The sequence below is a fragment of the Jatropha curcas genome, chromosome 2, assembly GCF_041381405.1.
Source record: "Jatropha curcas cultivar XTBG-Jc1 chromosome 2, XTBG_Jcur_1.0, whole genome shotgun sequence".
In the NCBI taxonomy this organism is placed as follows: domain Eukaryota; kingdom Viridiplantae; phylum Streptophyta; class Magnoliopsida; order Malpighiales; family Euphorbiaceae; genus Jatropha; species Jatropha curcas.
This window is the reverse complement of record NC_143152.1, coordinates 4,803,583-4,818,000: the sequence shown is the minus strand read 5'-3', so window position 1 is coordinate 4,818,000 and position 14,418 is coordinate 4,803,583. Positions and strand designations below refer to the sequence as shown.

At 33.0% G+C, this 14,418-nt stretch overlaps 2 protein-coding genes across 2 annotated transcripts; one reads left to right on the top strand and one right to left on the bottom strand.

Annotated features, from left to right (window-relative positions):
- Positions 1-700: 700 nt before the first annotated feature.
- On the top strand, positions 701-8,350 carry LOC105648962 (homogentisate prenyltransferase). Its single transcript, XM_012235472.4, has 10 exons — positions 701-1,078; positions 2,477-2,598; positions 2,687-2,833; positions 3,176-3,401; positions 4,151-4,224; positions 5,054-5,146; positions 5,481-5,598; positions 5,771-5,833; positions 7,861-7,893; positions 8,102-8,350. The coding sequence occupies exons 1-10, from the start codon at positions 848-850 to the stop codon at positions 8,174-8,176; spliced, it is 1,182 nt and encodes a 393-aa protein (XP_012090862.1). The 5' UTR covers positions 701-847; the 3' UTR covers positions 8,177-8,350.
- An 807-nt stretch (positions 8,351-9,157) lies between these two features.
- LOC105648961 (calmodulin-binding family protein) lies at positions 9,158-13,861 on the bottom strand. The gene is made up of 9 exons (XM_012235471.4): positions 13,493-13,861; positions 12,205-12,712; positions 11,968-12,082; positions 11,582-11,647; positions 11,403-11,491; positions 11,218-11,305; positions 10,720-10,956; positions 10,506-10,607; positions 9,158-10,342 (listed from the first exon to the last, which is right to left on the bottom strand). Exons 2-9 carry the CDS (start codon positions 12,624-12,626, stop codon positions 9,476-9,478), a joined length of 1,986 nt encoding a protein of 661 aa, XP_012090861.1. The 5' UTR covers positions 12,627-12,712; positions 13,493-13,861; the 3' UTR covers positions 9,158-9,475.
- Positions 13,862-14,418: the final 557 nt, after the last annotated feature.

The window sequence follows — 14,418 nt, the reverse complement described above, 5'->3', positions numbered from 1 at the left end:
CTGGAATTCTAATGTTTCATAAATAAAAAAAAAAAAATCGTTATTTTCATTTTTTTTTTGGAAAATAATTGTAAATATATCAAATTGTCATATTTGGTAATAAGAAGTTTTTATAAAAATAAAATAATTCAATTATATTAACTTTATTGTATTTTTAAATAATTTTAATAGTTTTTGATCTATTACCATGGCATATTCCATAAAATTAAACATTAAAGGGAGTACGATTATAAATAAGTTGAGTCAAACTCGAAACTGTACAAGACTGAAAATTTTAAATTTAAACTCGACTTAAGATTTGAGTTCATCTCAAAAAAATTTTAAGCTTGAGTGCCGTTTGAAGCTCAATATTCAAATAAGTTTAAAATAAATATTATATATATATAAACTTTTCTTAAGCTGAGTTCAAACAATATGCGAGCGGACTTGACTCATTTACACTGTTTAAAAGAATAACTTACACTCTTAAAAAGATCATTATAAACTTTTCTTTTGAACTTTAAGCACCATTATAAACACAGCGATCGAATACTATTCATAATAGAAACTGTATTTTGACTAATTTAAAACTAAATGCTGCATGAGAAGATGGTGCGGAATAGTTAGGTATCAAAAATTTTTGTACCAAATGAATTTTACAAAAATTTGAAGCCAAATTAGACTTACATGAGAAACAAAAGTTTCAAACTCTGAAATAGAGAAAAGCAAAAAGGTTGAGGCACTTCGAAGGTAATTAGCCATCACTTATATGGAACATCCAAAACCTGTGTCTGTGACGTAGTTCAAGAGTGAGCTACCATTACTACCGTTATTGACCACCAATTCCTTTCAATTGTCTTCTGTTTCAATGGAGCTCGCATTCTCTCCTTCGTCTTCTCTTAAAATTTCAGCTGTAACCTCTCATTGCAGCCCTTCTTCTCATCGCCATCAAACAAAGGTGCCCATTAAGCTTACAAGCAAGTCTCCATCAGATTCCTTTTACAAATGCTCTCAAATTTTTCTTTCAACTGGATTTTACACTAACAACAGCCAATCAAAACTTGCACCAAAGAGAAGTTTTAGGCGTAATTCCATCTGGGTATGCTCTGATTCTGGTTTAATTTCAACTCTTTTTTGTATTTTGATTGTCTAGTATTAATTTCTGTTCTAGTTTTGATATGGAATTCAATTTATTATAATGGGTTATGTAGCTTGTGAAGGGAATAACAATTCACAAATGGATAGTTTGCTTTTAAATTTAATTAACTGAAGAAAGCTGGCCATCAAGGATGGCTTAAGAGACTGCAATTCATTTTTTTAGTTATCAGTTATGGATACATGTATTGAATTCAATATTAGGATAAATGCCACAGGAGGTCATTAAACTTTGAGGCTATTTCTCATTTGATCACAACGCATCAATTAGATACAAATGAACACTTAAGTTCATTTTTTTTTTCTTTTTGAAATTTTATCACGTTTGAAATTTTCCAGCAAAATTCCGCTGGAGATATTGATATGAACAGCTACCTCACTCATATAATTTGAGTAAGCAAATGTGCAAGGCTTAAGCACAATTATAAAAACTTTCCCGTGAGCTTGCATGTTTGATATATCAGTTTATGTTTACTATTCTGGTGAGAAATTTGCTGAAAATCTCAAATGTGTTCAAATTGAAAAAAAAAAAAAAAATTGTAATCAAATTAGAAATAAGCTCAAAGTTTAGTGACCTCAAGTGTCATTTACCCTTCAATATCATAATTAGGGAAATTTGTAGGTATGACGTATACCCTGTAATTTTGTGCCATGAAATTGGCGTGGCCACTTTTTTTTTTTTTTTTTTTTTTTTTGAAGAAAGATTAATCTTTAAACACTTAAGAGTTATGGGACTCATAAATGGATAGAGGCTTTTGAAGTTTATATGCATAAAATAAAATATAAGTTTTGAAATTTTATACATCAGTTTTTAATTGGCCATTATATCAATTTTGTCATTTATCAATTTCAAAGAAAAGGATAATTTAGATTCTCATAATATGTGTCTTGCTTGTGTTGTATCTGTGGCGATGATGATTGAAGCAATGATGTGTATGGAATTTATGGTTAGCAATGGATTGGTTTCTATGTAGTTGATAAATTCTGCTGCTTATTGCACTTCTGACATATTGCAAAACCTTATACGATGGTCTTTTGGTTTTGTAATGATCTGGGTAAACCGTCCAAGCTGTCAATAAACATGCAAATTAAGTTTGACCTATTTAATTAATCTGATCAGAACAAAGCATACCATTAGATACGCTGTCAAGGTGTAAGTGATCAATTTCAAGTCAACATTTGCTTACGCCATTAACTTGCATTCCAATTTGCTATATAGAGGAGTGCATTTACAACTCTTTTGTGTTTACTTTTTCTTCACAGTGTGGAACTTGATTTTTGTTAGATAAATACTTTGCCTTGCCTATGAGACACCATTAATGTGAAACTGACTTTCTGCCAGGCATGCAGTAAAGTTGGAGCTGCTGGATCTGATCCAATACTAAAGAAAATCTCAGATTTCAAAGATGCATGCTGGAGATTTCTAAGGCCTCATACGATACGTGGAACCGCTCTTGGATCCACGTAAGTAGTATTGTATGCTCTTGATGAACTGGCATCTATTCCTTTGCTGCTTACTTGATAAGATTTTCATCATTTATTCTGCTGACAGTGCTTTGGTGGCAAGAGCATTAATTGAAAACTCAAACCTGATAAGGTGGTCACTGCTGTTGAAGGCATTCTCTGGCCTTTTTGCTCTGATATGTGGGAATGGTTACATAGTTGGCATCAATCAGATCTATGATATTGGAATTGACAAGTATGCAGCACCATCTTGTAACCAGTTATCTTTGTATATTATAACTTATGTTGGGAAAACACTCTTGAATTTCAAGCTTTGATTGTCAAGAACCAGGTGGACGTGATTTACGAAACCTGTTTTTACTTTTCAAACTATTTTGACAATCCCATTAACACGTGCTATTGTTAAGGTTTTTTGTCTATTTCCTTTCATTTCTAAACCATTTTTTAGATTCAGGCTGCATATAAAAATATGAGAAGGTGGATTTAAAAATTCTTCATGTCAAGTGTTAGTAACTTTTGCAGATATGTAAATACAAAATTCTTTAATTTAGCTGGCCTCTTTCTCTTTATTTTGCAGGGTTAACAAACCTTATTTACCTATAGCTGCAGGGGATCTTTCAGTTCAAACTGCATGGTTGCTGGTGATATTTTTTGCAGTGGCTGGAATCCTGATTGTTGGACTAAACTTTGGTCCATTCATCACTTCGCTTTACTGCCTCGGTCTTTTCCTGGGTACCATATATTCCGTTCCTCCATTTAGAATGAAGAGATTTGCTGTTGTGGCATTTCTTATAATTGCTACGGTATAGCTTCCCATTTTCTTATTCTTTTGTTTTTCAGGAATTAAACTTATGTGGTTCACCATTGGTATTTGAATTTGATTCTAAATGAGATTGAATTAACATTGATTTGCAAATTTGGCTTAACATTTGGAAAAACAAGATTGCTATCTAATTCTATTATATTTTAAATTGTGGAATTGATAACAAAGGAATAGATGGAATATTCTTAAATGAATGTAGTTGAGTTCTGAGAAATAATAATTCTTGCAATTAATTGAAAAGAAATAGCTCATTTTCTGAGTCCATGAAAGACAAGTATAGTAAGATTTTCTTGTGCTGTCCTAAGGCTTGAATATATTGGTAGACATAGAGTTACCAAAATACTGAATAATATAAAAAAAATCCTTTTTTTTGTTAATTTTAATTTAAAAATGCTGTTGATTAACTTTAATTTTTTTTTTTTTTAAAAAGAAAAAAAGAAGTTAAGAAGTTCATAAAGTTGACAACAACATTGTTTGTAAGATAGAAAGGCTTTGTGATTTTTGGGTTTCAACGATTTCTGGATCAGTGTGGTCATTATTTAATTCTTGCATACATCTTTAATTGTCTTTTGTAGGAATTGGTATAATGATTGTTGTTAGTTTTTTTAAAAGATAACTAATTGGGAGTGGGACTCCATTGAGTTATCATTGTCCATATTACAATTTATAAGTGCCTCTGAGGAAGCATTATGGGTAGGCAGAACTTCAACAGAGAGAATCATTTTACAGGTGCGTGGTTTTCTTCTCAACTTTGGAGTATATCATGCCACAAGAGCTGCCCTTGGACTTCCATTTGAGTGGAGGTGAATTGCCTTTGTACACGTTACTTTGTACTTTGTTGAGTTGAAGCATTCTAATTCAACACACATATGAAATATGGGGTTTAAAAAAATTGTTGGTTTGACTATTGAATGTTGCCTAAGAAATAAAAATCAACCCTTTAATGCTCTAGTCTGAATCTCAGTTTATCCTGTTTGATTCCAACCCACCTAACAAGGAGTCATGGCACTGGTTAAATAAGTAAGGGTTCTAGCTATTTCCTTGGCAAGATGAGATAGATATTTCCACAGCAGGATTTGACTATAGAATTCAAGTTTCCCGTAAATAGAACTGGATAATCAGTTGCTTTGTGACATAGTTTAATGCATGTTTGGAAGTTTCATGCGCTCTTTTGTGAGAGATTTAGATCATTAATCTGTCAAGGGATCTCCTGACCTAAATTGGTGGGATCTTCTGTCATTTAAGCTACAATTTGTCCTTAGTTTGAGTCTCATATTGTTTGATTCCATTTCAACTGTAATCTCTCCTAATCCCTGGCATTGACTACACTAACAAAAAAAAAAAAAAAAATGATATTTTGAATGTTATACTGGGGAAAGCGATGTAACTGTCTCTATCTCTCTATATCTGGCTCACACAAAGAGCTAAAGCCCAAAAGCAACAAATGAAGAACAAAGTTATAGCATTGTAGAAACTGGCCCCACATTTACCATGAACAAGAGCTATAAATAGTCTGCCTTAACATCTTAGAATTTTGTTTGCCCTATATATCAAGTTTGGTCTTTCATCTATGTCAACATCTCAAAGTATTGATAAATCTTCTCATGTCTATGGTTCATTTTCTGCCTGCAGCTCACCCGTGGCATTCATCACAATCTTCGTAACATTGTTTGCACTTGTTATAGCCATAACAAAAGATCTTCCAGATGTAGAGGGGGATCGCAAGTAAGTTGCACATTGGTACTTCTTTTACAATTTTATTCAAACTGATTGATATCTAATATGAATTTGCCTCCATGTGATTATGTGCATACTGTTTGCTTTCTGAGTTGTAAAACATGAATAACTGTAACAAGCAACCTTCGCACTTGTGGCTACTTAATTCAAAATTTCCCTCAATAACTTTGTCGTAATCTGCGCTTCTTTGCTTGAACTGTTATTTTCTTGATTCATATATCCAATCTAAACCTCACTGTTTTTCTTTGAGGCCTGATACCCATTGTATTTTGATGCAATCATGTGAATGTGAGTGATCTCTCATTCAACACAACAACTGCAGATACAAAATATCAACTCTAGCAACAAATCTTGGAGTTAGAAACATTGCATTTCTTGGCACTGGGCTTTTGCTGTTGAATTATATTGGTGCTGTATGGGCGGCAATTTACATGCCTCAGGTAAAAAATTTCTCTCTGAAGGCTGTCTTTTTAATTTGCTTGGGATTTTTTTTTTTCTAATTTATAGAATAGAGCTAACCTGGAAGTAACATGGTGAATTAACTGAGGATCCATCTAATTTGATAATATTATCCCACACAATATTACCTTCTTCTCTTTTCATCATTTGCAGGCTTTCAGGCGTAGCCTAATGATACCTGCACATACAATCCTGGCAGCATGCCTGATATTCCAGGTTTGTTTCGTGGGTTTTGTAAGTTATAACTGTACTGATTAGTACCTTGATCATAATGCGATATTTAATGTGGGTGTTTCTTCATCTATACATATATCAAGAAAGAGCCGGCATGTTTTATTACCTTTTTTTTTCTTTAATATAAATTTATCCACACTTGTTCATTCATTCATTTGTTTATTTATTCTACAAGATCATATTCATTTCCTCTTGTGTTTTCTCCTATGTGCATTCTTTTACATGGAAAAAAGGAATCATGAACCTATGCTAATATAGAAGGGCTCTCCAATTGGTCTCGAATGAGTGTTCCAAGCTGCCTTATCACAGGAATGTTACTGGTTTCACATCTGGAGGGCATTTTTTTGCAAGTTCTTTTCTCCTAAAATGGTTATCAGATTGGATATTGTCATGAAGTCTTTCTTCCTAGGTCTATGTGGTAGACTCTAACACCAGGAGCCAAAATCACTTTTATGCCTTTGATCCTGCTGATTTAGTGACCAGGTGCATGAGAAGGTCTTCCATAGTTGATCGTAGATGTTGGTGATATTTTTAACTTTCAGCCAGGAGCATTATTTGTTACTACTCATTAGCGCATCCCTGTACCAAGGTTTCTGTTTCTAAAACTTGTTCAGTAAATCCACAACCAAAGACATTGGAGTAGAGAATTTACATTGTTTGGTTTTCTGCCTATGAGAATAATAGAATTATAGTAGGGTAGAAGAAATAGAAATCCTATAATGAAATATGGATGCTAAAAATTGAAAGGGAGATAATCCCTGTGCGCTTGTTGAACAGCTCATGCACAAGCCCAACGAAAGCTTGTTTAGGTTCATTTGTGAAGTTAAATAAAAAAGTTTGAACAATAATTTTTTTTTTTTTTTTTTTTTTTAAGAAAAAGGATACATGCAAGTTTGTGTTGATTATGTTTGTAAACAGGCATGCTTATGCTTATATTTTTTTAGGAACTTGTTTTAAAGTTGATGGGTACTGAACTTAAACTGTCAATTTGATCTCCTAGTGATATATAATATATTTAGTAGAATGTTGCCTTTTAAGTTGTAATGTACATAAGATCTTCTTGATAGTATATTATATGACTGCAACAAAAACATAAGAATAGAAGATATTTGCTTTTGCAAGCAAGAGGAAAAAAAGATGACAAAGCTGCAGAACTTTGTCCTACATCAACCACAAGTTATAAGATATTAAGAACTTAGGTATATTGAACAGCAGAAATCATGCCTCAGATTTGATTCCTTATTTTATGATTCTTGTTGAGGTAAAAATGAATTTGGAAATTTGGCTGAAATTGATTCCTGCCAGTATTTATGAGATCTTAGGCATATTGAGTGGCAAAAATCATGCCTTATAGATTTGATCCTTTATTTTATGATTCTTGCTTAGGTAAAAATTGACTTTGAAATTTGGCTGAAACTGATTCCTGCCACTATTTATTTATGCTCTTTTTCCTATCAGTCTACTATATAATACACATGCTTTGCATACCTGATTCCCAGACATGGCCATCATTTAAGGCTTATTTATGAATATGCAATTTGTACCATTTTTGGGTGCCTAGGAATTCACAAATGCAGTAGATTCATCAAATTAAATTTCTTAGTTGTTAATTATCTAATATTAGACACAAAAAGTTCAACCAATAATGAGTGGCTTGATAATCTTTACTTCGTGCAATCCTCGCTAGTTGCAAAACTGGCATATTTTTCATTTATAATATTGGAATTGGGATAGGCTTTATCTCACTGTTCACGTTCAAACGTAACAAACCATGAGTATATTAGGTTGTTCCTGATAACATTTTCTGTGTGAGGAATTTTGGACAAAAAACGTTTGAATGGATTATACAGACTTGAATGAGTTGCATGCGTACTGTGGTGCAATAATTTCATGGTGTCTTCGACCTGTCTAGATCTTATTCACATTTACCTTTGCCTCCTATTTGTTGATTTTACGGCATGTCTTACTTGAAATCTTATTTATATTAGCTTTTCAATTTGCTTTATCAGGCATGGTTGTTGGAACGAGCAAATTACACAAAGGTAATGTCAACTTCTGTTGCATTAAATTATTTTTGAAAATTTGCACTAAACTGAAATGCACGTCAGTTTTACTATTATGAATTTGTTGTGACTTGTGGTCTGCAATTGTAAATGCGTATCTGGAGTTCTTACTCTTAGCTGTGGCCTGTGGTCTTATGAATTTTTTGTTTCCTGACCTGATAATTATATGCTGGATTCTATTCTGCAGGAAGCAATCTCAGCTTTCTATCAGTTTATATGGAACCTCTTTTATGCTGAATATGTCATCTTTCCTTTTATTTAGCTGAGGATTGTTTAAGTATTTTTTCCTGAGCAGAGAGAGAAGAGTTGAATCTGTATATTTTCCTTTGGAAATAAATATTTGTTATAGCATGCAACAAGCTATAAACACAATGTTGTATAAATCCTCTTCTTGATAGTTAAAAGAAACAAGAAACATCATATCGTCATACAAAAATTCTCCTCTCCACTAAGAGAAATTATGCATACTCCCTTTACTGACATGCTGTGAGTCCCTAGGGGTGTAAAATGGGTCATGACACTGAACACCATTCACCTAACACGTGAAATAAACAGGTTAGTATTACGATTAAACATGTTCATTTCATAAACAGGTCACTGATTTGTGACACAAATATAAATGTATCGTATCATGGGCTAGATGAGTGACTCATTTATTTAAAGGTAAAGAGATAATTTTAGTTTCAAATATAAATATTCCAACTAAAATTATATTTTTATTTTCTGTATTAATTTCTTTTATTTTAGTTATAAATCATGAAGAACATTTTATGTATGAGAATTTATTTTTAAATATGATTTAAGTTAAATAGGTTAAAACTTAAAAATATCATAAATAGGTTAAAGCAGGTTGTGTATAAGTAAATACGATCCACTTAACCTGCTTATGATATTAAACAGATTGCACGGTTAATCCGGGTTGAGTTACAAGGACCATATAAGGGTCAATACGATCCGTTTAACCTGCTTGAAATATTAAGGGATTACATGTGTCCCACTTAACTTGCTTATAATATTAGGAGGTTACATGTTTCGTGTTCGTGTCACTAGGGGGTTACATGTGTTTGTGTCACCAACCTAATCGACACACCAACTCATTTTGCCACCACTGTGAATCCCATATTATGGAATCCACCTCAAGACGAGCATTTTGAAAAAAACAGCGAACGGAAACCAAAAGGCAAGTAATAATAATAGATTACTCATTTATTGGTAGAAGAATACAGTTTCAATAGCAGAGTAGTTGAGAAGAGCTATATTAGTTGTACCAAAGGCAAAGGAACAAACATAATGTGGTAAGTTTGATTCTGATCAAGAGGCTCATATATACCTACTCTGGCATTAGATGCCTGAAAGGAGATTCCTACAATATAGGAACAGAAAAAATGAATCTGAAATAACCCTTACATTTTCACATTGATGTACAAATGAATAAAGAAAAGGCAAGAAAAAGTGTATGAAGTAATTGTGCAGAAAAAATGTAAAGGCTTCCTATATGACTCACCTTACCCAGTGTAAAGAATTAAGCAATAATCTTTCTTGCATCTTATATAACCTAACTTTATGCATTTGTTACCTCCCGACCTACACCAAGGGGACTTTTTGACATTGTTTCCTTCTGTTCAGAAGTTGATGAATCATTTCGACTGAGAGAGGATGTCGGTGTTGAACGCTTTGGACTAAAACGGGATGCAGTCCGTTCGAAAGTTGTTGAATCACTTGGAATGAGACAGGATGTTGTTGTTGAATACTTTGGACTAGAACAGGATCCAGTCCGGGGGGTTGAATTGGCACTCCATGTTCCTTTCCTTGGTGATAAGTTGGCACTCTCTAAAACCCGGAATTGAAGTTCTGTAGGATAGTCTCTCATGCACCCTATCCGTGGCCCTGCACCTGTAGTCCATCTAGAGCTTAATTGCTTAGCAAGCTGATATGACCTCATTCCTTTATGTGAATTTATCCTTTCCAAGATTTTTTCTTTTGGGATAGGTTCTTCGTCTTCTTCTTCTTGATCTTCATCAAATAGATTTATCTTAGGAAACATGAAATCTTCTTCTGTCAAAAATGAATCTTCTGCTGATTCATAACCATCATCATGGGAAAATGAATCCTGTGCTGATTGATAACCAACATCAAATGTTGAAGGTGCAACCTCATTGAAAATTTCACGCACATTATCCCTTGTTGGTATCTCAAGTTTAGCAATTCTCGAGCGGAATCCACAAGACAATTTTAAAGTTTGCAGACCATCATTTTCTGCAGCACTAGAATCTTGTCCCCTAAAATCTGTGTTTTCCTGTGACATGCTTTCGACATTTGTTACTTTGGTATCTTGACATAAATCAGCATCAAGTCGGAGATCTCGGACACTACTGCTGTTGCACTTTTTGATAGTGGCTTCTTCTTCCTCCTCTTCGGCTGGGCTTTTCTGAGTAATAACATATGCAAAGAAGCGCATTAATGGAAAGACAACGATCTGCTATTATCATGAGTTCACAAAGCCTATTATACTATAATAGAAACTCATCCTAAATCGATAGCAAAATTTGAACTTCACTAGAATTATTGAAATAAAACTTGAGCATTTATACCTTTACATCGCTGAGGTCTACTTTTTGTTCTCTAAGGAAGGACATGAACTCCTGAAAGTTTTCTTCTGTTGGAAGATAATGTCCGCTGTGAGGCCAGACTGCCTATAAAGTTGAGAGGAATCAAATTAAAATGTGGACAAACTTCCAACAAAAGAAAAACAATGCAATTCATCAAGCTCTATCATAAAACCCAAGGCATAGTTTCTGTTTCTACCTTTAGGACACCATCTTCCACAACTAATCTTCCAGCAGATAGCGTGGCTCCACCGGCCAAGAAACTTGAATGTTGAAATGTTCCTTTCTTCTTCACACCGACATATAAGGTTTTCGATGTACTAAGAACAAAAATCCACTTAACATCTTTTTGTCCTTTTGTATCAAGAAGTTCCCCACTTTGTTTGAAGAAAAACTTCCCATCCTTGATTACTACCGCATAAGCCTGCCTTTCAGTCTGGAAGTCAAACATATAGTAATAATAAATAGATATTCAATAGCCAGGCAATTCAAAAAGAAAAATCTAGAGGTACACAAAATTTATAAAATATTAACATCTCATTGATTTTCCCAACTTAAACAAAATAAATAAACTGCTATTTCAACTAGTTATTTCCTTTTTTTGTTCTTTTAATAAATGATACTGTAAATGGGAAGAAATTGTGAGTCCGCTTAAGACTACGGATGTGCAAGAATGGTGATGGAGGATAAAACTCACAGGACCAAGATACTTTATGCATTGTTGTTGAAGCTTTGATCTGGGGCACCTATCAAGGCTGGTTTCTTTTCCTTCTCCAATATCAAGCCTGCAGGTTTATAAAACATTAACTATAAATAACACATTCCTTATTGAAGAGAAAAGACATCTTTCACATTAAAGCCCTCAATTCCAAGAAATCTTACCAATAGAAGAAAGGCTGTTTACTTTGACAGTGGAGCCAGTTGACATAATAAAATTGAAGATTATGCCCATATCGATGCCTGGGATCAATCTATTAAGAGGAAGCAAAAAGAAAACCAAAATAAGATAAAAGAGCACTAGAAGGCTCATCTAGATGTTTTATTTCAAGACTAGAACTTACTGCCTCAAGCCAATGCTGTAAAGCAAGCTTCCGGGCCTTTGCATCCTTAGACAAACCTTTTCCTACCTGCACAAAACGAGAAATTTCTAGCAGATCAGAATAGAAGTAGAATCATAATTAATTGAATTACATGAGCCTGTCAATGTTATTTTTGTTTACTCTTTTTGACTGTTGTTGTTCAATAGTAGAACTTGAACATGTTAACAAGTGAAGACCACTTTCTGTGGTTTCTCTATGTTGTGGCAACTTGTTGTTCTATGTCAAGACATCAAGTAACAGTATAAAAATAATGTACTCGTATAAATTAATTTGAAATTTGACAACAAAACCAAAAACTAATAATAACAACAATGATACTGAACAAATATGTTGTTGAAAGCATTTACCTTGGCAGCTCTTCTTCTTGCTCTTGACCAACGCGAAATAGCAGTCTCCGGTCTCTCGATGTCAAAGAAAGATATAGAACTTCGCTTGAGCTCGGCAAAATCCAGCAGCTTCCACCTGCAAAGTGCAATCATCTTATGTAAATAAAAAATAAAAAAAAAAAGGTCTAATCAACACAAAACTGTTCCTTAAGAGAGTTTCATTTCTATCTAGTATAAGAAGAGATGTCAAATCAATACCATCTCTGCTCAACAACGACTGCACAATCTGCCAATTGCCTCCTGGTTCTAAAACTTTTATAAACTTTCTGCAACCTCAATGCAGCCTGGTATCTTCTGTTCCCTGATTCATCACATTGCATGTGGTTTTTTATCTCAAGCGAGCTTTGACCACTCTTATCTTCACTTTGAGCCTGGATCGGTCTAGATAATAATTCTTTTTGCATTTCTGTAGTAGGAGATCTAAAGGAAAATGTGGCATTCAAATTTCTTCCTTTAAATCTTATAATAGCTGGTTTTGAATCACGACCATTGAAACTAGCAGACCGAAAAGCAGTCTTCACGTTCCCATGTCCATATTTGATTGATTTCACAAGAAGAGCATCAAAATGACTATCCAAATCTTCAAAATCAGCCAAAGGGCATGAAAGCGCTATCCCCATTTTTCAAGACAATATAAATAACAAATATCTTCCTTATCTTTCCCAACAACCAATTTCTCAAATAGTAGATATGAGGGTCTTGATAACTGTTTAAAATAGGCAGGAAACAGACATTAATTCAAAGTACAAATTCAAGAAATTTAACTATCGATGAAAAAGCATTAGTTCAAGTCTCTGTCTTCATAAATTAAGGATTGTTTTCTCATCCTCTTATCCGCAGCTACTGGTTACATAGAATTTTTAGTCAATATATGCTTGTAGCAAATAATGACAAGAACAAACTACTATACAGCATAAAGCCAAGATTCTTCATGGAAAGTGGGGATACAAAATTCTAAAGAGGAAGCTAAACAGAAATTGCATACCAAAACAAGAAAAAAAAAAAGAAAAACTTTTTAACTCAAAACATCAATGTGGGTTCAAACCAAATTCATTCATTTGACTATTGCCAACATATTAAATTGGTGAATATAATTATAAATCCTCATGTAAGGATGCACTAGGACCATCCTTGAAGCCTATTTTTCTAAACTAAGTTAAGAATAAAATGAACTGAACAAAAAAAAATGACCTACATTTCAGGAGACCCATATTTGCAGAAAACAATGAGAATAAAATTTCATAAAAGGGAAAATCATGTAAAAAATCCATCTTTAGTTTTTTTATCTATACAAATTCCATAGAAAAGCCATTTCTATCACATTCATTGCATAATTAAACAACTAGTAAATGTACAGAAGGCACCATTTTTACTTGCATTGTCTGCTATTCACAAATAAAAACAAGAATATTCAAAAGGAAAAAAGAAAGGAACAGGACAAAACCCAACAAATTAAAAAGTGAAATAAAGGGTGTTATAGACTTACCCAAATCAGGGACGAAGAAAAACGGTGATGCAAAGTGATTTAAGAAGAGAGAGCCAAGAAAAGGTAAAAGACTGAAAATGGGTATAACCAAAGAAAAGAAAAGAAAAGCAAACAAACAACAAAACAGAAGCAAAACCCAAAAGAGAAAAATTGGAAAAAGAAAATTTTCTGAGATGGGATTTTTTGGCAAGAAAAAAATGTGTGAGAGAGCGAACAATGCGGGTTCTAGTTGTGATTCTTGAAGGTTATAATCATTTCTAACAGAATGGATTTCAATATTTCCATTGGAGCTTTCTTTCTCTCTCTATCAATGTATTCTTGAAAGCTAACAAAAATGGGGTTGGTGGTTGCCTCCTTGTTATCCTTGCAATCTTATATATAGAAGAAAAAGAAAGAAAATTTTCAAAAAATATTTTTCTCAAGAAAAAAAAAAGAAAGAAATTTCATAGCAACAGCACAGAGGGATAGGTAAGTGCAACAGCCTAACAGGAACACAGTCACACCTCAAACCACGTGTCATACACCATTTAGGATTTTCTTTTTCTTTTTCTTTTCAAAACAAAAAATTTACTCTTATTAATATTACAGTTTTACCTCCTAATATTTTTCTTTTTCTTTGTCAATTTATAACAATTGTATATATATATATATATATATATATATATATATTTGTTAAGAAAATAATTCTCAAGCGTAGAATATAGAATATAATTTAAAAAAAAAACGAAATTGAAATAAGTAGCACAACAAAATTTTTCTAATAAAAATTAAAATTTTAATTATTAGAAATTGATAGAGTTTAAAACTTTAAATACAATATATAAATAATGTTTATGATTTAAAACTTTATTAGTTGATAAAAATTTTGATACTATATTACTATAAATTACAGAAAAATAAAAGACATTGCATTTTTAGAAACAATA